Source organism: Suricata suricatta, chromosome 10 (assembly GCF_006229205.1).
Source record: "Suricata suricatta isolate VVHF042 chromosome 10, meerkat_22Aug2017_6uvM2_HiC, whole genome shotgun sequence".
Taxonomy (NCBI): domain Eukaryota; kingdom Metazoa; phylum Chordata; class Mammalia; order Carnivora; family Herpestidae; genus Suricata; species Suricata suricatta.
This window is the reverse complement of record NC_043709.1, coordinates 3,564,607-3,591,855: the sequence shown is the minus strand read 5'-3', so window position 1 is coordinate 3,591,855 and position 27,249 is coordinate 3,564,607. Positions and strand designations below refer to the sequence as shown.

Sequence of the window (27,249 nt, the reverse complement as noted above, 5' to 3'; positions counted from 1 at the left end):
CCAGTAGGAGGAGCAGTGAGCCGTGCTTCCAGGAAGTTTTAAAAATCAGTTCTCCAGGAGACAGAAAAGGAAGTAAAACTTAGCGGCTTGTTTAAGTGCCAGCTTTCAACTTTTTCAAGGTGCTTGTGTTTATAATACAGATAATTTCAATAGCATCATAAGAAATCACCTGATGGAACTTTCTCTTTTAATGTTTTTGTTTTTTATTTTTTATCGAGTGAGTGAGCATGAGGCAGAGTGTGTGTGCAGGGAGAGAGAGCACGGGGTAGGGGCAGAGAGGGAGACATAGAATCTGTGCCTGACGCCGGGCTCGAAATCACAGACCATGAGAACGTGACCTGAGCTGAAGTCTGATGCTTAACCGACTGAGCCACCCAGGTGCCCTTTTGGAACTTTATATTGAGGGAAATTTGTGTATTTCTTTCAAACAGTTTTTTTTCTAAGATAGGAGGAATTATATTGATAGAAAAATTTTTAAGTTTATTTTGAGAGCAAGCAAGAAGGGGAGGAATGGGGGGAGAGGGAGAGAGAGAGGGGGGGGGAGGGAGAGGGAGAGGGAGAGAGGGAGAATTCCAAGCAGGCTCCACGCTGTCAGCACAGAGCCTGATGCAGGGCTGGAACTTAGGAAGTGTGAGAACGTGACCTGAGCCAAAACTGAGAATCGGGTCAACTGCGCCTCCCCCCCCCCCCCCCCCCCCGCACTCCAGTAGATACAAATCTGTAGACAGTTTTCTTTTGAAAACTGTGCCATCTTCTTTCCCTTTGGTCTTAAAGATAAAATGGTTAGAACGGTTCTTTCCCCAGCGGTTCACTTTTTAAAAATCCATTGACCTCTGCCCCCCGCTTGTGCACACTGCGGTATATGTGTCCTCCTCCCAGTTAGAAGCCTCTTTAAAAGCCGCAGTGGTGTTCAAGAAGACCTCCGACCTCAGTGTACCTGTACCGCATACCCGGCGGTGCCCTAGGGCTGGCTGTCCTGGCTTCGGAGTCCATTGTTAGCTACGCAGAAATCTCTGAGCTGTTAAATCCGCTGTGGTGAAAGTGTTTATACCATGGAAATCAGCCAGTGCTGCCGATCAGGGCTCTCCCCTCCCGCCCTCCCGTCCCCCCCACCCCCTCTCCCCTCCTGCCTCCCCCAGCCGGCGGATGGCAAACCACTGCACTTGCCCAGGTGTGGCATCTGTAGGACAAGGTATCCAGGAAGGTTCTCACCATGCTGTGGCCCAAAAATTGGAATGAAAAGTCATGTTTGTATCATCTGTGTGTTAATTCCTGTAGTCGTCTGGCTTTAAAATCCTGAGGTTTTTTCCCAAGTCTTCTTATAAAAATAGTCTTGGGTTCTCACATTGACGTGCTTGTTTCTGCCTTTGGCATTTTGTGTGTACTCTTCCCGTTGCTGACACGTTTCTGTCGCTCCTCGTGTGCTGTCTCTCCCGTGGGACTGATGGGTAGTTAGCTTCATCTCGAACCTTAGTCTTGTTTGCGGTGAGCTTGGCCCTTCCTCTGGGAGTGAAAATTATTGCCTTCAGTTCTGTATTTTCTCGTATTCATCCGTTAGGAGAATTGTCTTCAGGTTGTGGGTTTCTCATTCTGTTTTAGTCTGTGCATTTCCCCACTTCAGTTGTGAGCTGTTACTGTAGCAGGCATTTAACACCTATTTGTGGGCTAAGAACGGGCAGTCTTTCCTTCCACGGACTGATACGGGATTAAATAGTTCAACTGTGCAAATAATATTTGCTTATGAAATAAACCCCGTTCCCCCTGAGGTCAGTGAAACAAAAGTCTTCACTCTCACCCAGCCCTCGCCAGTTTTCTGCGAATACATCAGCATATATTTTTTTCTTTTCCTTTCAGAGTTGTTTGTGTGTACGCACCTGCTTTTTGTTTGTTGGCTTGTTTACGGCGCTACTTTTTCTGTGTGTCTTGTGCACCTCCCCCTTCCCACAGGTGAGCCGTGTCTCACGAGATCCAGCGGCCAGAACTTCTGACTGACCCTCTGTCGACGTACCCTTCAGTTGCTTCCACGGTTTTCTTAAAACCTTTACCCAGAGACGCCCCAGTGTAGGTGTCTTTGCAATTTTGGGCAAGCAGGTCTGGAACCCTAAGTTCCCGGAAGTTGAATCGCCGAGTCACAGTCTTGGTTATAAAATTTTTAGAGAGCTTTCTAGATGCTGTGCTGACAGAGCATGAGGTGTGCGGGTTGCAGCCTTTCACTGGTCCGGCTCGATCGCTGTTTCTCCTTAACGGTGTCGGCGCGGAGCCCCTGCATTTGTCTCTCTTACCAGTTTACCTTTTAAAATACATCCATTAATGAGCATTTTCAGAACCTGAGTGTTTTTGTCACACGTACAGGAAACTTTTCTTTCCCCATAGGTCATGTTTTGTTTGACTTTATTTATAGTATTCTTAGACTTTTAGAAGTTTTAATTTTTTTTTAATCTAGTGAGGCTTACCAATTTTATACTTCCGGTTTCTGGAGTTTTTATATATTTTATAAAACCATCTCCAGTTAGATTGTGGAAATAATGCATCTGTATATTCTAGTTTTCTTTTGGTACTTTGTCCACATTTTTAACTGGCCTTGAATTTATTTTTTGAGTAAGGAGTGAAGAGTAGATCCAAGTGGATTATTTAGGTCCTTTGATGAACCAAGAGTATATAGTTGTTGGTAAAGGGCTGCTTGGCTGTGAACCCTGACTTCCGGAACCGCTGGTGTGTGATCTTCATCTCGGAAAAGTGGCTGAGCCTCTGTGCCCCCGTTCCTGTACCAGTAAGATGAGCTGTACTGTTTTTAGTGTTTGTTTGTTTATTTTGAGAGAGAGTGGTGGGGAGAGCCTGCGAGAGAGAGGGCGCGTGGGCGAGCGGCGGAGAGAAGGCGAGCGAGCCCCGAGCGGGCGTCTGCACGGTTAGCACACAGCCGGGCCCGGGCTCGCTCGCCGTGAGAGCGTGGCCCGAGTGGAAACTAGGAGTCGGACGCCCACCGGACCGAGCCGTCCAGGCGGCCCCCGGCGAGCGATACTGCACGTCAGCAGTCAGTGTGCTGACCGGTAAATACGTTCCCCCGACGCTCGCTGTTGATTGTTGTGCTGGTCCCGTTCCGTGAATAATCTCATCCTTTCCGCTAATTTTAATGCTACTTTTGTCATACGTTAAATTCTTATATAATCTTGGATCCCTTTCTGTATTTCCGACGTTTAACAGAGAGAGCCAGTGAGATAGGACCGTCACGTCGCAGAGCCACGTGTGTGGGGGCACCACAGGCCCGCGGGAGGGCCGCGCACGCGGGTCTGTGCACAGGGCAATGGTTAGTGGCATTCCAACCAGACACGAGTGGTCTGCCTTTCAGGAGATGAGAGTTGTTTGTGATCCTATCAGTGCTCCACAACTCTAACTTTTGTAAGAGGGCTTTAATCTAGCCAGGTGGTCTGGATGGGAGCCTAATCTTTCTTCCCCGCTTCCGCCCGCGGCAGAGTCCCTTCCTTCTAGTGCCTGTGTCCTCTCTCCCCAGTGCCCAGTGTAAGGAAAACAGTGTCGTAATACTTGTAAATAGTGGGAGGACAGCTCACTCATTCCTCTTATTTTTTTATCTTTTTAAAGTTTGTTTATTTTGACAGAGAGAGAGGAAGGGAACGAGTAGGGGAGGGGCAGAGAGGGAGAGAGAATCCCAAGCAGGCTCTGTGCTGCCAACGCAGAGCCTCACATGGGGCTCGAACCCAGAGATCGTGAGATCGTGACCTGAACCTGAACCAAGAGTCAGACGATCAGCTGACTGAGCCACCCCCACGCCCTGTCTTGTTTTTTTCCTGGCTGTGTTTTCATTATTCGTTTCCAAATGCTCATTAGAGACACATTATTAATAGAAGGATTCAAATAGGTAGGTTAATTTTCTTTTGGGTTTATTTCAGTTAATACCCTAGAATTTAGGAGCTGGAAGGAAACTTCTAGATTATCTCTTCCAACCCTCTGATTTTGTTGTTATCTCTTTATTATGGGAAATTCCCAACAGACTAGGAGTGAAAGGTAAACCACCAGCCCGTCCTCGGGGTCAGATCTCTCCTCTCCATTCCTAACTTCTCTTGTTTTGTCTGTGATCCTGCCATCCGCCCTGCACTGAAACAACATTCCCAGTGTTTCATCAGCCCAACCTTCTAGATGTTAAAAGATGAGGAGTCACACGTAAGTAAGCTGCAGTCAGCTCACGCCTAAACCTCTAACAGTGTAACTATATCGGGTAAACGGCACTCAGATTTTTCCCATTGGCGAGTAATTTTGTTCTAGTTTATTTCTTTGACTCAGGATATAAGTAAAGGCCACGCACTGCAGTCCTCGGCTGTGTCTCAGATGTCCTTTAGTAAGTTTGGTCCCATTCCTTGCCCGCCTCTGTCCCCCTCCGCCCCGTTGCTAGTTCTGGATCAAAGAAACTGCGTTGTCCTACCTGTAGGGTTTTCCGCAGTTTGGTTTTGAGTGTATCTGCCTGGTGTTGTTCAACATACTCTTCTCTTCCTTCCGCTTCCTGTGGCCGATGATTAGTCCCAGAGACCTGTTCGGAGTTGGATTCGGTTGTTGTGTCTTTTTTACCAGCTGTGTTTTGTTGGTAGTGATGCGGGCCTTCACAGAGAGGTTGTCACTTTCTGTGGTGTCAGCCCTTGTAGATGGCTGTCACCTAGGTCCCTTCATTCTGTGCGGGCTGCAGAATGGTGGTGTCTTGCTCAGCGACCAGGTTGTGCACAGCACCTTGTGTTTTACGAAAAGAACAACAAGCGTTTGTTTTTTCCTCCCTCTTTGAGTATCAGGCTTCAGCGTCCTGAGCTGGTTCGGTGACCTCAGCCAGAGATTGCAAAGGCAGGGGTTTAACGCCACTTGACTGACTTTCAGTGCACGTGGGCTGGAGTTCTTTCCGATGTTCTGATGTGCCGCTGCTGGCCATTGGGACCCCTTTCAGGTTGTTTCTGGTTCCTTCCACCAGGATCCTGATAGGGGCTCCTGGCCCCTTGGCTCTCTGGCGCGCGTTCTGCCCCAGACCCGGAAGCAGCCAGCCTCTTCTGGAAGGAGGACTGGCATCTGGGGTGACAGACAAGGCATTAAAAATACGCTTTGTTACTTGCTGTTTCTTTTGAGATTTCAGGATGGTAGGTTGACATATTACCTTCGACTCTCCTGACTGGAGAGAAAGAAAACTGCACATTTAGAATGAACACAACGGAGCACTTTATTTTTCCTTTGAAGAATGTTCTCTTTGTGTCCTTTGTGTAGCATCTGCCACAGTTTGTCACATAGTGGGTACTTTAAAAACTAGGGTCAAAACCGGTACGAAATTGGATTTTCACGTTTTATTGAGATGACCTAATACCATGTGGTTGGCGGTTGGTGGGCTCTTGCTCGTGTGCTCCATTCGAGAAGCAGTTACCACAGAGCTGACATTTCCAGGTGGTACGGTCTCTCCCGACCTTCCACCGCCCTGCGCATGTAGATTTATGTTTCCCCAGAAATAATGCAAGTTCCTGCAGCCAGAGTTCTTTCCGCCACGGCGTTTTACAGGATTCCTGTGGACAAGAAATCAGTGTGTTTCATGGGATATTTGTATCTTTAAAGTAGATCTTGCTTGCTGGGAACACTTTAAAAGAAAGTATTTGCATAAATGTTATGTACGTAGCTAGTAATTTTGAACATTTGCTCCACTGTTGGAAGGTATTTTTGCTTGAATAAGAGCTTTCTGACTCTCTGCTCCCAGAAGACACATAACGACACGTCGTCTTGCGTTCTTGATGGCGGACCTTGCTGGTCGCGGAAGCGGTTCCTCACGTGCGCGTCTCGCACTTCCGTCTCCATCGCGACGGTCTGCTTTCTCTCGTCCGACGCCCTCTTCGCAGGCACCGCCTCGCCGGTAGCGACGGCGAGCGTCCCCTCAGCGGTGCGGGTCACTGGGCTTGACCTCTAGCTTGTGTCCTCTCGTTCCAGGAGGCGCTGGCCACGATTAGGCTTCTCGACGTCTTGTGTGAAATGACCGCGAACACCGACCTGCTCGGCTACCTGCAGGTTTTCCCGGGCTTGCTGGAGAGAGTGGTCGGTGAGTGCGCTGTCCCGCTTCCTGCTAGTTTGAACTAAGGCCACCGCGGCGCGTCCCGCCGACACGGCGCTCCAAACACAGACCGTTAGTTTTCTTCATATTGGTATAGTTTTGAGATTGTTTTTGGAATAATTTTTTCTTAACAAGGATCATTGTGTTTTGGTGACAGCTCAGGCTTCTGCCACTTGCCTGCTGTGTGACTCGGTGCCGGATCAGCGTAACCGACACCGGCTGCCCGTGGTGGGCGTTCCCTCAGGAGCGTGCGGTGCGGGGGGTCGTGGCGATGGGGACGATTCTGACGCTGGGGGTGGTGTCCGTGAGGACGATGGGGATTTTTATGTCCGTTTTCCAAATTCGTCAGTAGATTTTTCCGTTACCTCTCTGCACTCAACGCATGGTGGCCGGACGTAGTGAGATGTGTTCCATTCTTACAAGAAAACGGTTTTAAACAAGAAGCCGTTGTCTGGAGTACCATCTTTGCTAAAAAACTGTGTGCAGCGTAAATCAAGTAGAACCTGTTCCTTGTGGTTAGCCATGCTTGTGATGTCGCGATTGGCTGTTCTCTGGTTTCTCCCTTTAAAATACTCTATTTCTTGTGGAGATGCATCTGAGATGAATTGCGGCTAGGTGGGCAGAGGAGTCAGCGGGGAGCTGGAGGAGATATTTAGAGTCTCATGCGAGTGCTTCATTTTGAATGCAGTGCTTTCAGTGACGATCAGATTAAAACACCACTCAGCTGCGAGACGGAGTCAGTGTTGAGAAACGTGCTTGGAGCCAGGGCAGGCGTGGGCTGTCCGCCAGCTCTGCCAAATGACTACTTTCTCTGAGCCTGAGCGCTTCGTTAGGAAGTGGAGAAAATGATCCCTGCCTTCCGTAGGTTTGGTGAGCGTGTTAAATGAGATGGAAACGCTTCCCGACGGCAGCTGGAAGATGATCTGTTTTCGTAGGCCGCCCAGCAGGCCTCTCACAGAGCGCGACAGTGGTGCTCCTTTCGAACGTAGCCAGGGTGGATCTCTGGAGACGCGCGCCGCCTTCCGGTCATCTGGACGAGGAGAGCAAGTCAGCGCTCCTCTTGGTTTCTGCCTGTGGCTCGTTACAGGACTGGTGTTGTATGTTAGTCTTAGATAGCACATGAGCTCCTTTATAAAGAAAGAATGTGGAGGTGGAAACCTCGTTATAAGTAAGATGCCAGAAAATTTTTAGCTGGCTTTCCTTGGTGGATAAAGTCCACGTCGGGATGGTCACTGTGGCTTATTTCCTCCAAAGCAGAGTCGTGAAAAAACTTAAAGCAAAAGAAGAGTTTTCTAATCTTTAAAGAGAGGTTTCAGTACTTTACCTTTATTTTATCTTAGTCCATTAACGGAAGTTCGATTTGTAGATGGGAAGTTAGTACAAATAGTAAGACTTTCCTTCTGGAGAATAAAGTTTGTTGGTTTTCTGTGTAGATCTCTTACGACTGATTCACGTCGCTGGCAATGACACCCCGAACGTCTTCAGCACCGGCGGGTGTGTGAAAGCGGAGGGGGACGTCTCGAACATGGCTGAGGGCTTCAAGTCTCATCTCATTCGTCTGATTGGAAATCTGTGTTACAAGAATAAAGACAACCAAGACAAGGTAAGATTATTTTCAGGATGTGTCATATGTTGATGGCTTCCTGTGGAACATGATATTTAGAAGTTAGGATATGTACACTTTTATGGAGTGGAAGTTTGTCTAGAACGTAGTTGGAGATATGAGGTATGTGCATATATGTCCCACAGATATGCATAATGTGTCGTATTTGTTTATGTTAGGGTTTGTATTTTTGTAATGTTGCGTTGTATGCATGCTTAGTGTGTTTGAGCCAGTCTCTTTTCTTATAAATTGTCAATGTTCTAAGCCTGAGCGTTTAAACCGTCAATAAAAACAGATATTTAAAATGCTAGACATTTTCAAACACATAGTAGACATTTAATAAAAGTAGTCATTATGGACCATTATCTTAATAATTTAAAAAACCCTTAAATCTGTGACCTACGTTTCTGGATGATCGCATCATCAGCATTTCTTTTAGATATTTTGAAGTTGAGACCGTGTTTAAGTTATGAAATCCGGAACCTCAGTGGACGGCCGCTGGAGACCGTTCTGTGCTGACCGGCCCGGCTGTGGCTGCGCGGGCAGCATGGAGGGGTGAGGACGAAGCCAGCGGGGCTGGGAGCACGCGCTTACCGCCGACCCAGCCGCCCTGTATTTTCCTAGCGTTTTCTTTGGTATTTGTTTTGCTTCATGAAATAGCGAGTATGGGTGTGACGGATATTTTTCCCAGAGTGCTGCAAAAACACACCTGAAGTCAGACGCCGCCCTTCTCCCATCAAGCATTAGCGTTTGTTTCCCCTTCCTCTTCAGTTTGGTGAGTAAAGCCTGTGGCTCCTTTGAAGAGTCAAACGCGGTGGGAGTGCTCTCGCACCGTTTCTGATACAGCCCTTGACGGCTCTCGCAGATTCCATTTCTAGCCTCACGAGAGCCAGTAACCACGTACGATGTGCAGGTGCCCTGGGGTCGCTGTGCTGTGATTTGCCAAGGCTGCCTGGAGAAGCCCTGGAGGGTGCGCCGAGGCAGCCGGTATGGGAGCAGGAAACCGTCTTGGAAGATTTTGGGTCGTTGCTCAGACCCTTCGTCCCAAGCTCAGTCCCCTGTCACCTGAGTCGGGGACAGCCTGCACGGCAGAGCCCTTTCTGGATTTGTGACCCACAGCATGGTGAGAAGAAGTGGAAAGTAGGGGAAAAACCAAGCTGTGCGGGTTCTGCTGCTGTCCCTGGCCGCGCGTGCTGCCACTGGATGGCCCCTCCGGCAGACAGTTCTCGTAAACGCCGGGCCAAAGACAGCGTGTGAACCGAGTGAAACAGGCGGATTTGGGAGTTGAACTGCACTTGGAAGAGGGGAGCAGCCCTGGTGGGTGCCGGGCAGGACAGTTATTAAAGCTCTGAAGGAAAATCCGGACTCCCCTCACCTTAGAGGAGAAACGGACAGCTGGGAGCGAGCACAGCCATTGGAACGTGAAGCAGGCACTCCCGCGTAGGGGAACGCCAGCCCCAGCTTCTGGCCTCCAGCCGCCCGAGTCCTTGCGGACTCCTGAGTCGCACGTGCAGGCCAGGCCCCAAGCGACTAAGCTGAGGAGGAGGCGGGGCCAAGATTTGAGCTGCCTTTGCCAGAGTTTCCAGTTTAACTCCAACCAAGACCATTGCTCAGTAGAACCAAAATAGTCAGCATTTTCTAGAGGAATATAATTCCAGAGTGTCCATGGCCTAGCATTCACAATGTCTAGGACGCAATTCACAGTTACTTTAAGCACAAATAATATGCCCCATTGTCCAAGACAAGAAAAGATGGTCAACAGAAACTGCAGGGACACAGATTCTAAACTGCAGACAGAGATTCTAAAGCAATTCTGACTGTGCTCAAGGATGTAAAGGAAAATGTGCTTCTAATGAATGAAAAGATAGTGTAGTTCAGCAGAGAAATAGAAACTTAAAGTAAGTAAGTAAATAAATAAGTGAGCCAAACGGAAAATCTAGAACTGAAGGATACGCTATCCAAAATAAAATTTAAAATTTTACTGAATGAGCTTGACAACTCCAGGGAGGTGACGGAGCCAAGGGTCGGTGTGCCTGGAGATGGGGCCACAGCAGGCGTCCAGCCCGGGGAGCAGAGGGAAGAGTTTCAACGAACCGGTCATCCGACAGTTCTGCGTGTTGTGTGCTGTGCGGCGTTGGGTCTTTGGGAGCATTTCTGCCGACACGGCACCGACCCAGGTGCCAGGCGAGCGTCTTCCACGCGTATAGCATTTCGGCTCCGCCCCGTTTTCAGGCGGGTGTGAGTGGAAGGCTGCTAATCCCTTCCCCTCCCCACCCTGGAAAGTTACTGGACCGATTTTTGTAAGAGCAAGTCGATAGAGAATAAATAACACTTTGCCTTTTTAATGACCAAGACTGCCTTTCTGGAGGAGCACAAAAGAGGTTGTTTTTCTAGTGTTTAACTATTCTTTTGTTGCTGATTTGGATAGGCCACTTATAGGAACAAAACATAGTAACCCTTAAAAGGCTTATGAAATAACTCACTCCAGTCAGGATCCGGCTGCACCGTGGAGTGCGCCCACGTGCTGCTGGGAGCGGCCCCGGGGCTCACAGGAAGTCGGTGGTGCGTCCCTTCACGTGTGTGACTGCTAATGGCCTTCCTGGTTTCTGAGCAGACATTCTCGAAGGTACGAAGAAGTTCACTCTTTGAGCCTAAGAACGGTCCTCTTTGCCCTGCTCTCTGACCTGTGCCAACGAAATGCCTCCCCCGAACCCATTACTTCGGGCTTCGTTTCTCCTTCCACAACCTCGCAGTCCGAGAAGCGTCTTTGTTCTTGTAGCCAAACCCTGACTCTAGCCGGCTGTTACAGACGGACCTTGCTCGGTGTTGCCTCAGGGGATGGAAAGCCCATGCGCTAAAGAGAACTTAAGTCACAGTTTTAGAGGGACAGAGCATGACGTAGCCGGTCCCTGTCACCGGGCTGTTCATTCTCTTTGTGTTGTTCAGATGACGGTGTCACGTCTACCCAGGTTTGGCCATAAAGGGAACGTTGGCTCTGTCTCTGCTCTGACTCTGTTGGAGTCGGGGATTTTGTGTCATCCAGCCTGATGTAGTTCATTCTGCCCCTGAGGAAGGGACTGATGGCCTGTTGAGTGTTTCCTGCGTCCCGGCCCTTGAGGTTTGTGTCAGGCCTGCAGAGCCGGCCCTGCTGACCACGTTTTAGCGGAGGCCACCAAGCGGGTGACTTGCCGTGTCCAGAGTAGTAGTAAGATTTGTGTGACTCTGAGCTCCTGGCCTGTATCGCCACGCCCCTCATTTAAGAGCTTCCCGGGGGAAGAAGACGTGCCCAGCCAACTTCCCGATGGACTTGAGGCGGAAGGTGCTGGCGGCTGGTGAATCTGCCTCTGCTGGCCCTGTCAGGCCCCTTGTGCCCCGTCCTGGCTCACGTCTGGCACTCTCGGGCACGCCCAGCTCTGTCTCTGATTCATCTACTTGTCAAATGTGATTGTTCCCAGCTGTGGGATCTTTTGTTGGATAAAACAGGCAGGCATCTCTTCCTGTGAATCCTCCACTCTAGAAGCATCTAGGGACTAATTATCCTTGCCTCTTTGAGCTAGGATCCCAAAATGACTGACAGATTTTCCTAGGTCTTCATGCACGGCCTGCTCTCTCTGAGGTTTAGTCAGAAGCCACTTAAGCCCAGCTGGGTCCCTGTGCTTGTCCGTGTCAGTGCATTCTTTGTGCTGAATGTGGGGGCTGCCTCCTGGATGGCCCCCTTTACGGTTGTGGGGCCCCTTCCCTGTTATAAAGGTCTTTTTATCTACATTACTTTGTTGGAGGCTTATGATGCTTCTGTGGAAAAGCCTGGAAAGGTACCATTATCCTTTTCTAAAGACGGAGGCCAAGGTTCAGAGAGACTATGATTTTGTTCATTTAGCATTTTTCGAATAGAAACTCCTGCTGTGTGCTCGGGAAGAGGCTGCGTCGCCTTCGTAGGGGAGGTCTGCCTGCCTGCGTGGCACTAGTTGCTCTAACAAAAGCCTGTGGGGGGACAGCCCGTCCAGAGCAGCAGGTAGGCGGTGTGGCCCTGCAGACGGCCTGGGCTGTGGCAGCCCCTCCCTCTGCTCGAGGACCAGAGTCAGACCGGGCTGCTGTGGCAGGCAGGGTGGCAGTCCCCTTTGCATTTTCATCTCTGGGCTCCCCGTGGGGCCATCCTGTGTGCCTGGCCTTGGAGGGGAGGTCCGCGCGGAAGTGCGTTTCCTCAGTCCTCCCGTGGGTCTTGAACTCTTAATTCTGTGCCCATGATGGGTCGCAGTGTTTCTTGAGTTGTAAAAGGGTCGCTAGACTCCCTTTTACAAGGTGGCCGTAGGGAGCTGTTTGCAAACACTTGGCGACTTCTATTCTTCCCTTGTTTTCTGTGCTCGACAAAACAGTATCTCCTTGCTGCGCCTGTGGTGATTAGCTTACTTTCAAGCCTTTGTGGACCTGAAATGGAGATTCTGTTTTGGTTTCTATTGTACGGAGCACATGGGCATTGATGCTGTAAACACCCCAAAAGCATCCTTTGGCTGCTGCGTTGTTGGCCGAAGGCATGCACGGCTCACCGCTCTCCCTCTTCCTTCCTTGCTGTTGTCAGAAATGCTCCAAGGGAGTTCTTCATGAGAAGAAAAACCAAACACAGTTGCTGGTTTTTTTCCATAAAGCTAATCGCGTGTTTTCCAAGTGGATCAGCAAATGAACTAGTGTGTCCACCTCCGTTTCTCCCCAAAGAAATAGTATCACTCCGCGGGGCCATCCACAGTTGGGGTTTTTCGGCCCGTTCTGCCAAAAGGGTTGTGAGAAGGCTGCTCAGTTTCTCCTCCTCCTCCTCCTCCCCATAGAGAGGACTCCCGGCATTCACGCGTGTTTGATCCCATGTGCTCGCAGAAAGCCTTCTTCACAGCCATGACTTCATGTTAAAAATAAGCCTACATACAGCACATGGAAAAGTCCAGCACGGGAAGGCCATCAGCCCTGTGGCCGGTGCTGAGTTCCAGGCCCGCGTTACTGGTTACGAAGGGAGGTGTCATTTAGATGCGCGGAAAATCTCTGTGGTCTGTTTTTCATTAAAGACCTTTTGCCCGTTGTGTTATCCGGCCGTAGCGGGTGCTCAGTAGGTTCCCGCGTGGGAGTTCATGTTTGGGACGGTAGTCCAACCTCCACTGCGCACAGAACACAGGCCTGGGTTCTGGAAATACAGGGCAAGTAAGACCTGAGCCTCCTCCCCAAGGAGTATAAACTTCACAATAAGACATCCTTGCTTCATTTGCAAACAGAGACAGGTAGTAAAAATAAAATCACTTTTCTATGTGAAAATCAGAGTTCCTCTAAATTTAGGGTTCTGTAATTATTTTTGAAAGTCTTCTATGTATATAATGTAGTTGAATATATTCTAACTTTCCGTAACATGGCTTATTTTTATTTGCTTAACCAGATCTAAATTTTAGATTAAAAGAACATCTATAACGTGTAATATTTGCAAGGAGTTTAGCACTATTTGTTAACCCAAAATTGAGGCTTTTAAAATCCCAGTGACCTTTTTCCATTAAATACGGTTTTAGACCTAAACTTAATAATTGTTGAGCATTTGTAACATGATTATTTTTAGTGCTTTCTCTTGGAGGGGGACTGGTGCCTTTAGCTCTGCACATCCAGATGTGAGGGGTCAAGAGCAGGCAAACTGTTAAACCCTTTTTTATGATTTCTTTCTGTCTGACATGTTCTCAGCCAGCGTGTTCGTCTATCAGATCATGAACCTGAAACCATCGATTGCTATTTCCTAATCATTTTGTTAAGGTTTATTTATTTTTGAGAGAGTGCGAGTGGAGGAGAGGCAGAGAGAGGGAGACACAGAATCCGAAGCAGCTCCAGCTCTGAGCTGTCAGCACAGAGCCCGACGAGGGGCTTGAAGTCACGATCCATGAGGTCATGACCTGAGTTGAAGTCAGACGCTTAGTCGACTGAGCCCCCCAGGTGCCCCCAGTCATTTTATTTGGGCTGTTGCTGTTAGTGAGGCTCAGTCCTTATTTTGTGCTGCGTCAGTCCTGCTGGCTGGTCGGTTACCCAGGGACCTGATGGGAGCGCCGGGAAGGGGACGCCTGGCGAGCGTGGGCCCTATGTCCTCACGCACGACCAGGTCTGGCGTCTGTGTTCCTGGCCTGTGCCTGCTGGCACTGTGTGGACTTCTCAGCCGGTGTCCTTTACCCGGCTGACTTTAGCTTGGCCTTTGGTACCCAAGGTCACAGCCACTGTCTCTGGTCGCTGCGGAAAGCCTTTGCACCCACGCTCTGGAGCGCCTACCTCCTCCTCACCCTCGCTTTGTCCTGGACTCAGACCCTCCGTTTCTGTGTAAATACGTTACTGGCTGTGGATTCTGGCATGTGTTTCCGACTGCGTGTGGCTGTTACTTACGGCTCTGGTGTAACACACACATAATATGCTGACCCCCGGCGAGTCATGCAGTGTGACCTGGCTGTCCCTCACTGTCCCTCTCAGGCCTGCTTCCTTCCACGTCACCTCCCCACCCTCGCCACCACCAGTGACATTGCCTCTCCTGTGATGCCTGGTCTTTCATGAGGCTGCGCTCCTAGGTCTTCCTGGCTGGTGATGCCATAACCCGCCCTCTTTGCCAGCTACGTGGTTTTCCACTTCTACGGGAACCTTCCACACTGTCCCTCAGGGCCTGGCCGCTCGGGGAGTTCCAGGCAGGCCGTTGAAAACATGCTGGCAGGGGGTTCTCTTGTGCGTGGCTCCTCGGTCTTTGTGTGGTGTGTCACGTTGGGTTCCACAAACGGGTGTGACGCTCCTGCAGGAAGCTTAGCCGAGTACAGAGACCGCGCCCGGCGCCTCGTGGTCGGAGCACCCCGGATCTGCCGTGGCGTCGCTGCGCGCGCTTGGGCAGCTGAGTTAACCTCTCTGAGCGTCGGCTCCGTCATGTCTAAAACACCTGCCTGTGGGGCTGGAGGGAGGAAGGGAGGCCACGCACGGGAAGTGGGGAAGTAGCGGCCTCTCGCCCCCCACCCCTCCCCTCCCCTCCCCTCCCGTCTCACTGTAACTGAGAGGCTCTGCTTCAGGCCGGTGTCTCCCGTTGCGTGTATTTAAATAGAAACTTGTAGACAACACCTCACAGTATTCACACAGGTTAGAGGAACCCTCACATTCCGTCTTCTATATTCATTACTTTGCTCATAGATGGGACTTTTGGAAGGAAGGCAAATGGAGTAGATCAAACTTTCTTTAGGACGAGAATCTTTTCCCTTGTCGTTTTGACCACACGCGCTCTCTGAGTTGAAGTTCTCTTGTGTTCCCTTCTAGGAAAGAGCCGGAGTGTTTTCTGTGCGGGCCCCTGAATCCGCCCTGGCTCACTCCTGAGAGCGCGTTGAGGAACGTTCAGATCACAGGTGCCTGGCCCGTCGGGGTCAGAGCCTGGGTGTTTCTCCCGTCAGAAACAAGTTGCCCAGAATCCCAGTTTATTGATTTGAAGATTGAATGTAGAGGCAAGATCTGGCTTGCTTAGAATTCCTCTTCTTTGTAATGTAATCCTAGTTCAAGAAATATGTCAAAATTCATAAATCAAGCTGTCACCATTAGTTTCCTGAACTTACAGTTCCTGTTACAGTAGGTGAAATTAAAATTCCGATCTAGAGGACACATCGGTAGTTCGGCAGCTGGGTGCAGCTGTAAAATTTTTCTTTTTAAAGGCCCAGACCCCTTTTTGTGCCCTGCCATGGGGTGATCGGCTTGTTCTTTTGGAGAAAAGAGGTAAATTATTTACAAGGAAGAATCATACTAAGTATGCACAGACAACGCAACAATCTCTTGGTGGCTGTTTGTTTTGCTCCTGCACACGAACCGGGCCCCAGGCCTGGACTTTCTCTCCCGATGCAGCCGCCTCCGCCCTCGTCCCCTGCAGGCTGGAAGCCCCTCGAAGGCAGCAGGTACCCTGTCTGGTGTGACCCCCGCCACAGCTCCTGGAGCGCGGCCCAAGGGGCCCGTGAACCGCGGGCAGTGCCCCACTCTGCCCGTGAAACAGAGCGTGGAGGGGGCAGGTGACATGCTTGGAGTGATAGCAGGCTGACTTCTGACTCCAGAGCCGGACTCGGCCCGCCTGCTGGGCTCCCAGGCCCCCGCCTCTGCGCCTGAGGCTTTTGTCACTTGAAGCCTTCGGCCAGCTTGGTGAGGACCCTTAGAGTAGGGACGTTTTGTAGAGGGGAGGGGGGGTGGGGGCCGTCCCTTCGTCCGGTCTCGTGCCCCCAGAGGACCTGACTTCCTGGACGTTAGTGTAGAGAACTCCACTTCTGGGAATGCGTCTTCTGGCAGAAGCTTCTGGGAGAAGCATGGTTTACCCAGACCCTACGTACCGAAAGGAGGACGTTGGGCGAGTATTTGTCCGTGGTGACTCAGCAGTTTGTAGAAGCCCGGAATCCGGTTTTCTTGACTGCCTTACGACCAGTTTCTAGACAACAGGGATTTTAAACGGGTTCAGGTTTCACAGTGAAAACAATGATCTCACAGTGTCCATAACAAGAAGTAGCCGAGACCTTCGGTGGCAGAAGACTAGCCACATAAACGTTCCTGGGTGGGAACGTGGGATGCTGTGAAGACGCTGTTGGGCGCTGTTTGTACGGCGCTTTTTCTGTTCGTTGGTAGGCCGCCTGTATCCTTCTTTCAGGGAAACCCAAGACTTTGACCAAAAAACATGAAAGGAATTGGGGCATTGTCTTAGCAATATTCAAATAGACTTAAAAAATTTTTTTAACGTTTATTTGTTTTTGAGAGAAAGACCATGTGAGCGGGGGAAGGGCAGAGAGAGAGGGAGACACAGAATCCGAAGCAGCTCCAGGCTCCGAGCTGTCAGCACAGAGCCTGACGCGGGGCTCGAACCCATAGACCATGAGATCGTGGCCTGAGCTGAAGTTGGGTGCTTAACCGCCTGAGCCCCCAGGTGCCCCGGAAATACACTTTACAGCTAAAATAATCCACAGTGTCCGGAGCGCATAGGCTGGTGGACGAGAGCATCTGCTTCGGAAGCAGATCCCGGGCCGAGAGACGGCCGCACGTGACAAGGGCAGCGCGCTGGCCAGAGGGAGGGGGGGCGCTTGTTCACTCTCTGACAGAAGCTAAACTTCCCCGAGGAAACACTCACATAAAGTGGTGTCGAGAAAGGAACCAAACGTTACGGATAGAAATCACGGGAATCTGGAACAATATTTAATTAATTTGTCACAATAACCAAGATATTTTATGGAGCAGAAATAATGAAGATTATCAGAGATTTGACTATAAATAAGGAGGAACTCAGGCGTGGAGTTCCTTCCTGTCTGGGTTTGGCTAGATAGTACTGGCTGATTGTGAGCAAATGATTTATCCTGTCTGTGACTCAGTTTACTCAGCCCAAAATGGAGTCATAGCCAAGGGCGGCTGTGAGAGTTAGATAATCCGTTTAGGACAGGTGCTAAGTCTTCAGTCACGACCAGCTGTGTTTACCTTGTGCTTATTTCAGCATTATTATGTTATACTAAGAACAACCAGCTTTTGCATAGTTGGAAATTATTAAATAAATTATAATGTGATATGCATCCAATAAAAATCATGTTTTCAGAAAACATTTATCCTCTTGAAAGAGTCAGGGCTCAAGACCACATGCTCGGTGGGAATTGAACACAGGACAGGGTACTGCACCGAATGAGCCGCGCTCTCACGTGTGTCTGTGTCGTGTGCGTATGTAAGGCCCACGAACACGCACGCACACGACAAGTGGACCCCGCACAGATAGACCACAGTATTACTGGCAGCGATCTCTGGCTGGTAAAATTGGGGGAGGTTTCATTTTTGTCCTTGTGCCTTCTTGCAGTCTTTCAGTGAATGTGAGTCACTTTAATAATAACAGGAAGGTGCTAGAAAAAAAGGAGAGGGATGCATGTCTGCGGTTCCTGGTAAGAAAATCTACTTCGTTCACTGAGGACTGAGGCAGCTCTTTCTCGACCCTCCTTCCACGGTCGGGACGACAGCTTGGGCTCCGCCCTGGCCAAGGTCTGGGGGCTTTCACGGTTGCCGTTTCAATTATGTTTTTAGTCGAAAGATCTTAGTAAGTAAAACGTCAGCCTACAATTTGGAGGGTTTTGCTAACGGATAGTCGCTGGGATGGAGCTGATGTGGGTGAGGAGGGGTGGGGGGGGCGCGCAGAGAAGAGGATATAGAGGGGACTCTTCCAGTGTGCAAACCTTTGTTTTCTTCCCCTTGAAAGGAGGAGGAATTTGAACTTGCCCTTTATCGTGGGGTGTTCTGGTTGGGGTACGTTCGCATCCGCGGAGGCTTGAGGCGTCCGCGCTCTCGGGCAGGTCCCCCAGCCTAGGAGGCTGCTGAGTCCTTTGGGCGTCGTGAAATGTCTCTGTAGCTCCCCAGGCCCTCTTTCTTTGGTTACATGAGAAAAGCGTTCTTATTTCAAATATTGGAGAGTCTCCCGTTTTTTTCAAGGGCTAGCGTGGAACTGTCTGTCACACATCTAACACAGTTTTGATCCTTACCATATTTTGCTTTTGCTTTTTTTCCTCCCCCCCTGGCAGCAACTGAAAATTAAGAGGATCAAAGCCTCGGTCCTGTAGTGGCCTTGTTTTCGTCAGCGCTCGAGGTCACCCCTTTTTAAAAGCCCATCGCTGGCCTTGTTCTGATAGAATTTAACTTCATGCCCATCGCGTTCTAGCGGGCCAGGAGTGACATTTAGTCTCAAGCTGTGGGCTTTAGTTCGAATTTTAAATCTGCTGCTGTGTTGCAGTTAAGAGCGAAGTCGGGAATAATTCTGAGTCCCCAGTGTGAACGAACGTGCTGTTTGGCGTAGCGGCAGGAGCTTTAGCTCAGCTCAGCAAACGCGCGCGTGCCATCTGCCGTGCGCCAGGCCGCGCTCCAGGCGCTGGGAGCGCAGACGCGGGCTTGGCCTCGTGCTCCTCCCGGGGAGCGCGCAGTGTGGAGCGGGAGACAGGTGTAAAAACAGGCGTTCCAACGGAGTCGAGGGAGTGGTGTGTGAAACGTACTCAGACCGAGTGGTAGAAATGCTGTGAGGGCTTGGCACACACAGGCGGCTCACCTTGGAGCTTCCAGAAGGGCCTCCAGGATCTGTGCCTTCAGGGAAGCATGAGGAGCAGCGGGGCAGGTGGAGGAAAGGTCGGCCATGGGCAGCACAGTGCCTGGGAGCAGCTGGGTGGGAGCCCGGCCTCGGGCCTTTGCTGGGGCCTGAGGGGTGGGAGGCGGGGCGCAGAGGTGACAGGGCGCAAGCCAAGCTGATGGGCTCTGACCGCCGCTGGAGGAGTTGTGTGTCCTCGGGAGTTCACGGGCACGTCTGTCGGCTCTGAACATGGCCGTGGGGCTCCTTCACACACGCACATTCCTTCTTCGTGTTCTCTGTGTTTTATCATTTGCAGAACTTCTTCCCTCTTTCAGATTGTTCTGTTATTCCTAGCCCTTGGGGTAGAATTTTCTCATTTGTCACCCCTGTCCCCCAGTTCCTCTCCCCTCCTCACCCCCTCCTCTCCCTCCCCGAGGTTTGCCGGGGGACATCCTGGCCCCTGGGTCGTACACTTTTCACAGAGGGGTTTGCTTTTGCTTCCATCCCCAGGGCCCTGGAGGGCCCACGGATCCCACGTCTCCCCAGCTTCTGTATTGATGCTCTTTCTTGATGGCGGTTCCGGCAGTGCCCTGCAGCGTGGGTCCCGCACCTCCCTGCAGACATGGCCCCGTCCCACCGCCCCTGGGTCTCCGGGCAAACGAGCAGAGCCTGCGATGGGGCCTCACTCCACACCGGGGTTTTCATTCCTGGTTGCCGCCCTCTGCGGGCCGCTCGCCCGCACCCCCACCGCCCCTGCCGTGGCCCTGGAGTCCCGGCCGGATGCCGATGCCTTCCCTTCCCTCACCCTCTGCCTTTTCGTTCCTGCTCTCGGTGATGCAGAATCTACCCAGGGACTGGGTGGCGCCCAGGACCCCTGGGCCCCAGCATGTCAGGCATGGAGGTGAGTCCCCTTGACCTTGCCGGGCCGCCAGGACCACGTGCGCAGGTGGCCCCCGGGTTTTCCGCGGGAGCCTCCCTGACCGCACGCCCCTGGCTTCTGCGCACTCTCACCTTCAGCGTGGGAAAATCTTGATTTGGGGGAAGGAAGGTCAAACCTGTTTCTCTGCTAACCGGCAAGGCGACCTCGCACGTGTGCCTTGAGCGTTTCCCATTTCTTCCTCTGTAAGTAAGGTGTCACCTGCCTCACACACTCAGCGTGAGGACTCAGTTACCACGGATGGTGATCACATTCTTTTTTAGTTTCTTAATGTTTATTTAGTTTGGGGAGAGAGCGAGAAAGAGAGAGAGTGTGAGCAGGGAGGGGCAGAGAGAGAGGAAGATACAGAATCCGAAGCAGCTCCAGGCTCCGAGCTGTCAGCACAGAGCCCGACGCGGGGCTCGAACTCACAGACTGCGAGGTCCTGACCTGAACCAAAGTCGGATGCTGCACCGACTGAGCCCCCAGGTGGCCCAATGGCAGTAACATCCTAACTGCCTTCTCTCAGTGCCTCCTGTGTGCACCTGAGTGCAGCGTGCTGTCCGTGTGCCTCATTCTGCCCGTCCCACGCCACAGCCGTGCTCACTGAGTTGTTCTGCCTCTCCAGGTTCCGCGTGTGGGGGGCGGGGAGGCCCCGCCCTCGATCTCAGGGCCTGCGCAGTTCCCAGAAGCTCTGGGAGCCTCTCTGAGACGGGCTCATGGTCAGGCAGCACCCACAAACGGGAGCCGAGAGCGGGAGAAAGCTAGGGTCCTTGTTGGCCTGGGAGCTGGACGCGGGTGGTCGCTGCCCTCCCGCTGCTGGCTCTCCCTTGGGTGCAGGGCCCTCCGAAGGAGAACCTCTGTGCTCCCTGCGGCTCGGGGGGCCTCTGAGCCGTCTTTCTGCGTCGGCTTCGCGAATCCTCGTGCCTGTATCGAGCTGAAGATCTCTGTGCAGAGCTGCCCTTCGCCCAGGCCAAGGAGGGGCCCTGGGTCTCATGGCTCCTCCGTCTTCCCTCTGTTTCATCAGGCTCCATGTCCCCTTACTAACCTTGTGTTTCCCGTAGCTCAGATCTGTGTTCAAATGCAAAGGCACCTTGGAGGGGAGATGCTTGGAGCCTCCTCAGGCTCCTGCGTAGCTGTGATGGGCTCCGTCTTTGCCCAGGCTCTTCACCACAGCGATACCTTTCTTCCTTTGGAGAAAAGGCATTAGTTATCTTGGCCACTAGTTTCAATTAGAAGAATAAAATTTTAAGCCTTGTTCAAGACCCTGAAAAATAAGTTACTTGTAAAATGAGTAGGGGCGCCTGGGGTCTCAGTCGGTTAAGTGTCTGACTTCATCTCAGGTCAGGATCTTGCGGTTCGTGGGTTCGAGCCCCACGTCGGGCTCTGTGCTGACAGCTTGGAGCCTGGAGCCTGCTTCAGATTCCGTGTCTCCCTCTCTCTCTGCCCCTCCCCTGCTCAATCTGTCCTCTCTCTCTCTCTCAAAAATAAATAAAACGTTTTTAAAAAGTTAAAAAGTAAAATGAGTAGTAGCATCAGTGGCAGTATTGGGAGCAAGCGCAGAGCCTGCTCCACGGGAGACGCCTTCTCCGCCCCTCACGGCTATCTGGGCCTTTATCCTCGCCCTAGGCTGTGTCATTGTCCCTGCTGTACAAGCTGGTGACCGGAGGCCCCCCCAGGGTTCCAGAACTTTCGCAGGGTCACACAGCCAGTCCACGGTGGAGCCACGTGAGAATCCAGGCAGCCTGGCCTCAGACCCGGGCCCTGGAGCGGCCACCCCGCCCCCCAGCTGCCTGCTCTCCCTCGTGTTCGGCTTGACCCGTTGTCGGCTGTGTCTCTGGGGTGATGGTCGGCCGGGGACACTGTGAGCCAAAGACATGATTCTTCCAGTTTCTCTGAACGACCCCAGAGTCGATTTCTGTGAATGCCTGCAGAATACCAGGTATCAATCTTACAGGTGTAGGAGTACGTTTTTTGTGAATTAAGTCTAAAATAGGATTCTTTGCTTTTCTAGATGATTTTTAAGCTTCAGTTGAAAGACTAACATTTCAAAAAAGAGGTCTTTATTTAAAGAAAATTTTCGCTGCTGATACATAATACACACACATGTACAGAGGCAAAGGGAATATATGTTGTTGAATCATTTAAAGAAAAATCAACTATTAGCATCAAAAGAAAAATAGCCAAGTAGCTTGATGAACTTCTTAAAGGGTCTTTCCAGTTTTTGTCTGAGGATCTGTGAGGAGGCCCTCAGGCACAGGGCCGCTCTCAGGACGCGGGCAGGGAGCCAGGGGCCTTGCCCAGAGCTTCCTGGTGTGTGGTGGGGGGTGATTGTCCTTTTCAGGTTGAAGTGTGTGTATTCTCGCACATCTTATGTTGCAAATCCTTCCCCAAGCCGCCCTCAGCTCGTGTGACTCTGGGGCATTTGAATAATTGCTTTAGCACGAGACTAATTTCTGGGTGTGACGTGGTGACAATGTAGGGTTTGCCCACCGAAGAAATCCGATGGGGAGCTTTCTGTGGCCGAGTTGGGGCCCGAGGGCCGCCGGAGTTGACTTTCTGTCTGTTTGATCGCCCCGGGGACGATGTGTGACCGTGGAAGAGGCGGGAACCGGGGCAAGGAACCTCACTAAGAGGAGAGACACAGTTTCCGATGTTTTCTGAAAGAGATTACACTCTCCTCCTCCCTGGGCGAGGAGTGACTTTGGGTCTGCACCTGCAGCTCCAGAGCGGACAGCCTGGGGGCTGGGGGTGTGGAGGAGGAGGGCCGGGAAGTCTGAACAGGGAGGTGGGTGGCGGGGTGTTGACAGGAAGAATCCGACTGGCAGGCCTCTGGGAGCGGAGGGGAGGGGAGGGGAGGGGAGGGCGTGTCTCCTGCCTGCTGGAATTTCAGCCCTGGCAACTCTGGCTACATCCTCCTCCCGCCCCCAACCATAAACAAAGCACAACAAAAAAATACCTCAGCGCTTCTGTGCAGAGAGGGGCAGTACCAGCTGCCCTGGAAAAGGTGGCTGCGCAGGGGCGCACCCTCCACCTGCCGGGAGCCGCCCCGGAGCCCTGGCCCGGCCTGGGGGTCCCCCCCCCCCCGTTCCATTCAGCGCTTGGAAGGGAGAAGGAGATTGGTCCCTTCTGCACCCTCCTCAAGACAGAGTGGCTTCTAATCTCGAGGAATCGTTTCTAGCAGTTTTAGAAGAAACCTTAGTGCAGCACTTGGGAAATGCGGGATCAAATGTGGGTTTTCCCACGTACGCTGAGGACTTGGGGAAGTTCGTGTACAGTAACCTTGTGGGTCATTATTTGGGGATTTTCGTTACCCATCAAAGTTTTGACTAAAGTTCTCAATTAATTGGCATTTTATACACCTGTACATGTTCTCCTTCTTGGATCGTTGTTAGAAACCACTCAGCTTGGCTTTATTAGGAAATTAAGCCTGGATCCCACTTTCCCCAGTCTGTCCGACTCATTTAGATGACATTTATTAAAGCGGTGTTTATTAAACACTGTTTACTGGTTGTATGTAAATTTATAAAAGAGGAAACAGCATTCAGCTTCTGGTCCAAGACGCACAGATCCAGGCCACCGTCAGCGCTCCCGGGCCGGCGTGGCCGAGGGCGGCCGGCGCTCTGTTGCTGGGGCGGGGCCTCACCAAGGTGCGTGCAGCGGTCGGGGGCCCAGTGCTGCTCCCACAGACCCGCAGCCCCCGTCGCCCTGCGCCTCCAGACTCCGAGTTGTCCACCCCTGAGAAGCAGGTCTGCGGCCTGCCTGGTAGTGTTTCGGGAGCTCCCTGAAGCCTCTTGGGTCAGGGTCAGGGTCAGGGTCAGGGTCAGGCGAGTGCAGACCGTCATCAGTGCCTCCCAGTGCTGCCACGGGCCTTCTGGCCATCTTGGGTCCACGTGCAGGCTCAGTGGATGAGGTGACAGATCGGTGGCATGAGATACCCTTGCCTCGTTCTGGTTTAGAACTCTAGATTCAAGTGACCGGTTTTGAAAAACTGAAGTTGTGTGTGGACAGCCCCCGCGCCCCCTTCCCCGATCTCAAGATCGCGTCTGACGCGTGCCCGGCCACGGATTCGCGGATCCTTTGTCAGTGTGGGCTTTTCATGTGCTGACAGTTCTCTTTACGATGTTGTCTTAGGTTGCCAGGTGGTAATTTAAACACACGGCGGCTGGTGTGCCTGCGCTCGCCCGCATGCCTCCCCGCTCCACGGAGGGCCAGGAGCTGTGATTTAAAGGGGGGTTCATAGAGCAGCACGTGACGTTTTATAGTCAGGCAAAGCCCCTGACGTACAGCTTCATGTGACGCCTCGCTTGCCCAGGCCCGAGTCGGCCGTCATCTTTATAGCCAGAACTCCAGCGCCGTGTCACACATTCCAGGCTCCCGTCTCTTCTGCCCGGCAAATATATGGCTTTTATGGACTTATAAATCATGACAGTGGGATTCAGGCTACTCAGGAGCGAAGGGATTAAATCTTCACAGAGTTACCAAGATTTAACGTGACTTAGACGTTATTCCTGCTCAGAAGTAACGTTCTTAAGGCAGCACACCTCACGTCTCTGGAGAGAACTTGCAACACCTACGCTCCAGGGAAACAGATCTTTGTGAAGAGCGTTCTGTGTGCCAAGCATGATGCCCCGTGCCGGGGCAGAAGGACGGGAGAGCCGGTGGCCGAGCCCTGCGGGGCCCTCGCGGAAAGGGAACGGGTTGCCGGCTACCAGGGACGTTGTGTTCCACGACCGAGGCGGTGAGAGGCCCGCCCTGTGTGGTGGGGACAGCGGGCAGGGCCGCCGCGTCCCCGTTCTCATGCTCCCGAGCTCGACGGAGAACGGCCTCCGAGGGCGTCCACGGCGCGCGGCCTTTCAGGATAAGTACTTAGTGATGTCGTCGGCAGGCGTCAGGCTCACCGGACCGTTCGTCAGTTTTTCTCTCCCTCCGTGTCCCTCCTTCACGCCAGCGAAGGGGGCCAGAGGCGTGGACGGAATAGTCAGCAGTGGCTCGCTTCTCTCTCTCATTTAAAAACAAACAAATGCACAGATTTTTAATGAGTGATTTGGTTAAGTACCGACAAGCATGTGCATTCATGTGACTGTCACCCCAGTGAGCGGGGACAGGGCCGTTTTCCTCGCCTCAGAGGGCTCTGCCCTGTCGAGGCTGGCTTTGGGTGCCAGCGTGGCACTGTGCCCCAAGTAAGGAGTGGGGAGGCAGGCCTGTGCTAAGCGCCCACATGCCTTTACTTACCCCTCCCTGGGAGCAGTGGCCCAGCTCTGGCGTCGCGGCGCACGCCGGGGCCCAGCTCCGGGCCCCCAGAGCCATAGTCTTCCTACCGATTGATGGTGTCCGGACCCTCGGCAGGAGCTTCAGTTCAGGGGCCCCTGAGCACGCGCCCACGCGGGAGTCCGGTGCGTGAACGCCCGGCACGAGTGGGGTTTGCTCCGCACGGGGGGCATCGTTCCACGTCCTCCCCTTCAGCTCCGCGTTTTCTGAGCGTCCGCCCCGGGCCAGACTCTGTTCAACTCTGGGTCAGAGACAGAGTCGGGGACAGCTGTCATTCTTGAGTAGCTTCTGATCCAGCGTGGGGTGGAGATGCTTAAACGGACAGGTACCCTCGGCCTGGGGGGGTGGGGCGTGAGGGTCAAGACTTGGGGCGTAGTGGAAACTCCCCAGGAATGGTAAAAGCGGTAGTAGTGGTAGGTGCCGCTTACTTACTGAGCGCTTACTAAGTGCTAGGCAGTGTGGAGTACTTACTTAGCTCTTAACTCCTGTATTCCACTTGATGTTATGTTTCCTGTTTTGCAGATGACGCAACACTGAGGGCCAGAGACCACACAGTGTAAGAGACATGCATGGGAGATACCTTGTTATTTAGGCCGCTTGGACGGGGGCGCAGTGTTTGTTCCTACAGCACAGATTAGCCTGTCCCAGCGGGCGTGAGGGTCCGTAGGGAAGGGACTGGACAGGAGGGCTCCCCCATCCCGTCCCAGGAGGGGAGGTGGTCAGATGTTGGCCCTGAGCATCTGGAGTGGTGGGGCCTGACTGGGGCACGGAGAAGTCGGGGAGTGGAGGGAGCGGAGAGGAGGAAGCCGCGAGAGGCAGGGCCGCGGGGACGTGGCCGTGGTGGGCCAGCGCGGGGAGCAGAGAGCTGCTCGTGGAGGCCGTCCCGTGGCCGAGGCCGCCCCGCAGTCTGGGCTGTGATCGAGGTTCCAGGCGGAACACGGCGGGGCTTCCCTGCACTCTCGGGCGCCTGCATCAGGGCTCCGGCCGCTCCGAGGGGCGGACAGACGGAGATTTCCAAGTACGACTGTCCTCGAGCCGTGAAACTTCTCTGAGCTCCTGTGGGCTGCTGTTTCGTCCCCTCCTCTTTAGAGGAAGGTGAGAAAAACAGCAGCTGATAGAACTGTATCGCAAGAGACATCAGCCCCTTTCAGAAGTGAAAGTTAACTGTGGTGCAGCCGTGTGACGTAGTTGGTGCTAGGAAATCGCTCTTTTCCTCTGTGTGAAACCTCCCGATCCAGGGAAGAAGACGTTTCATACAAGCCTTTTATCACCCCTGGCCTCCCTGCTTTTGCATCGTCATTATTAGTAATTACACGAGAATCTGCTCCGAGCTGCACCCCGGGGAATGCCAGAAGCTGGTTGCTCGTCTGAATGGTCTCTAATTACAGTGGAAAAAAATTGGGTCGCCGTGGAGGTATTTTTCAAATGTTGGCTAAAACAGAGGAGGCTGGCTGAAGAGCAGCAGGGCTGAAACTGTACGTAAGTGGATTAAAGTTTAATTTGTTTTTTTAAAAAACCGCATCTGTCTGGGGTGTTGTAGGTGTGGTCCTCATTTTCAGCAGGTGAATGGACTGGGCAGGCCTTTGCCTTCTGACTCCCAGGTTTTCCTGATCTTTAAAAACACGTCCTATTTAAACCTATGTCTTAGGGCGCCTGGGTGGCCCCGTCGGTTAAGCATCCGGCTTCGGCTCAGGTCAGATCTCACGTTCGTGGGTTCGAGCCCCGCGTCAGGCTCTGTGCTGACAGCCGGCTCAGCCTGGATCCTGCTGCCGGTTCTGTGTCTGCCTCTCTCTCTGACCCTCCCCTGCTTGCACTGTCTCTGTTTCTCAAAAACAAAACGTAAACCTATGTTTTTACTTCACTTTCTGGTTTAAATGAGCCAAACGACAAAAGTGAGGCATCAAAATAATAGTGTGCTCAAAACAGTTCCACACGTAGAGGCTTGAGGTCCTGGGGGGGCGGATGCGTCCTTCTGTCTGCGCTGGCTCCGGCCAGGGCCCCTCTGGGGCCTCTTTTGTGACTCTCTCCCCCTCGGCGGTCTCCCTTCACCGGCCTGTCTCTCTTCCGGGGTAGTGGCCTTCAAGCTTGTGTGTGTGTGTGTGTGTGTCGCGCGTGTGTGTGTGTGTCGCGCGCGTGTGTGTGTGTGGTGTGTGTGTGTGGTATATGAGTGTGTGTGGTGTGTGTGTGTGTGGTGTGTGTGTGTGGTGTGTGTGGTGTGTGTCTGTGTGTGTTTGTCGTGTGTGTGTGGTGTATGTGTGTGATGTGTGTGTTTGTCGTGTGTGTGTGTGTGTGTGTGGTGT

General features: G+C 52.3%; 1 protein-coding gene across 1 annotated transcript in view; it reads left to right on the top strand.

Moving 5' to 3' along the window:
* ATXN10 (ataxin 10) overlaps positions 1-27,249 on the top strand; it is a 140,515-nt gene that overhangs the window by 40,780 nt on the left and 72,486 nt on the right. Inside the window, exons 9-10 of the mRNA XM_029954084.1 lie at positions 5,959-6,067; positions 7,513-7,682. Coding sequence (XP_029809944.1) covers positions 5,959-6,067; positions 7,513-7,682 — 279 coding nt within the window. The remainder of the gene's footprint in view (positions 1-5,958; positions 6,068-7,512; positions 7,683-27,249) is intronic.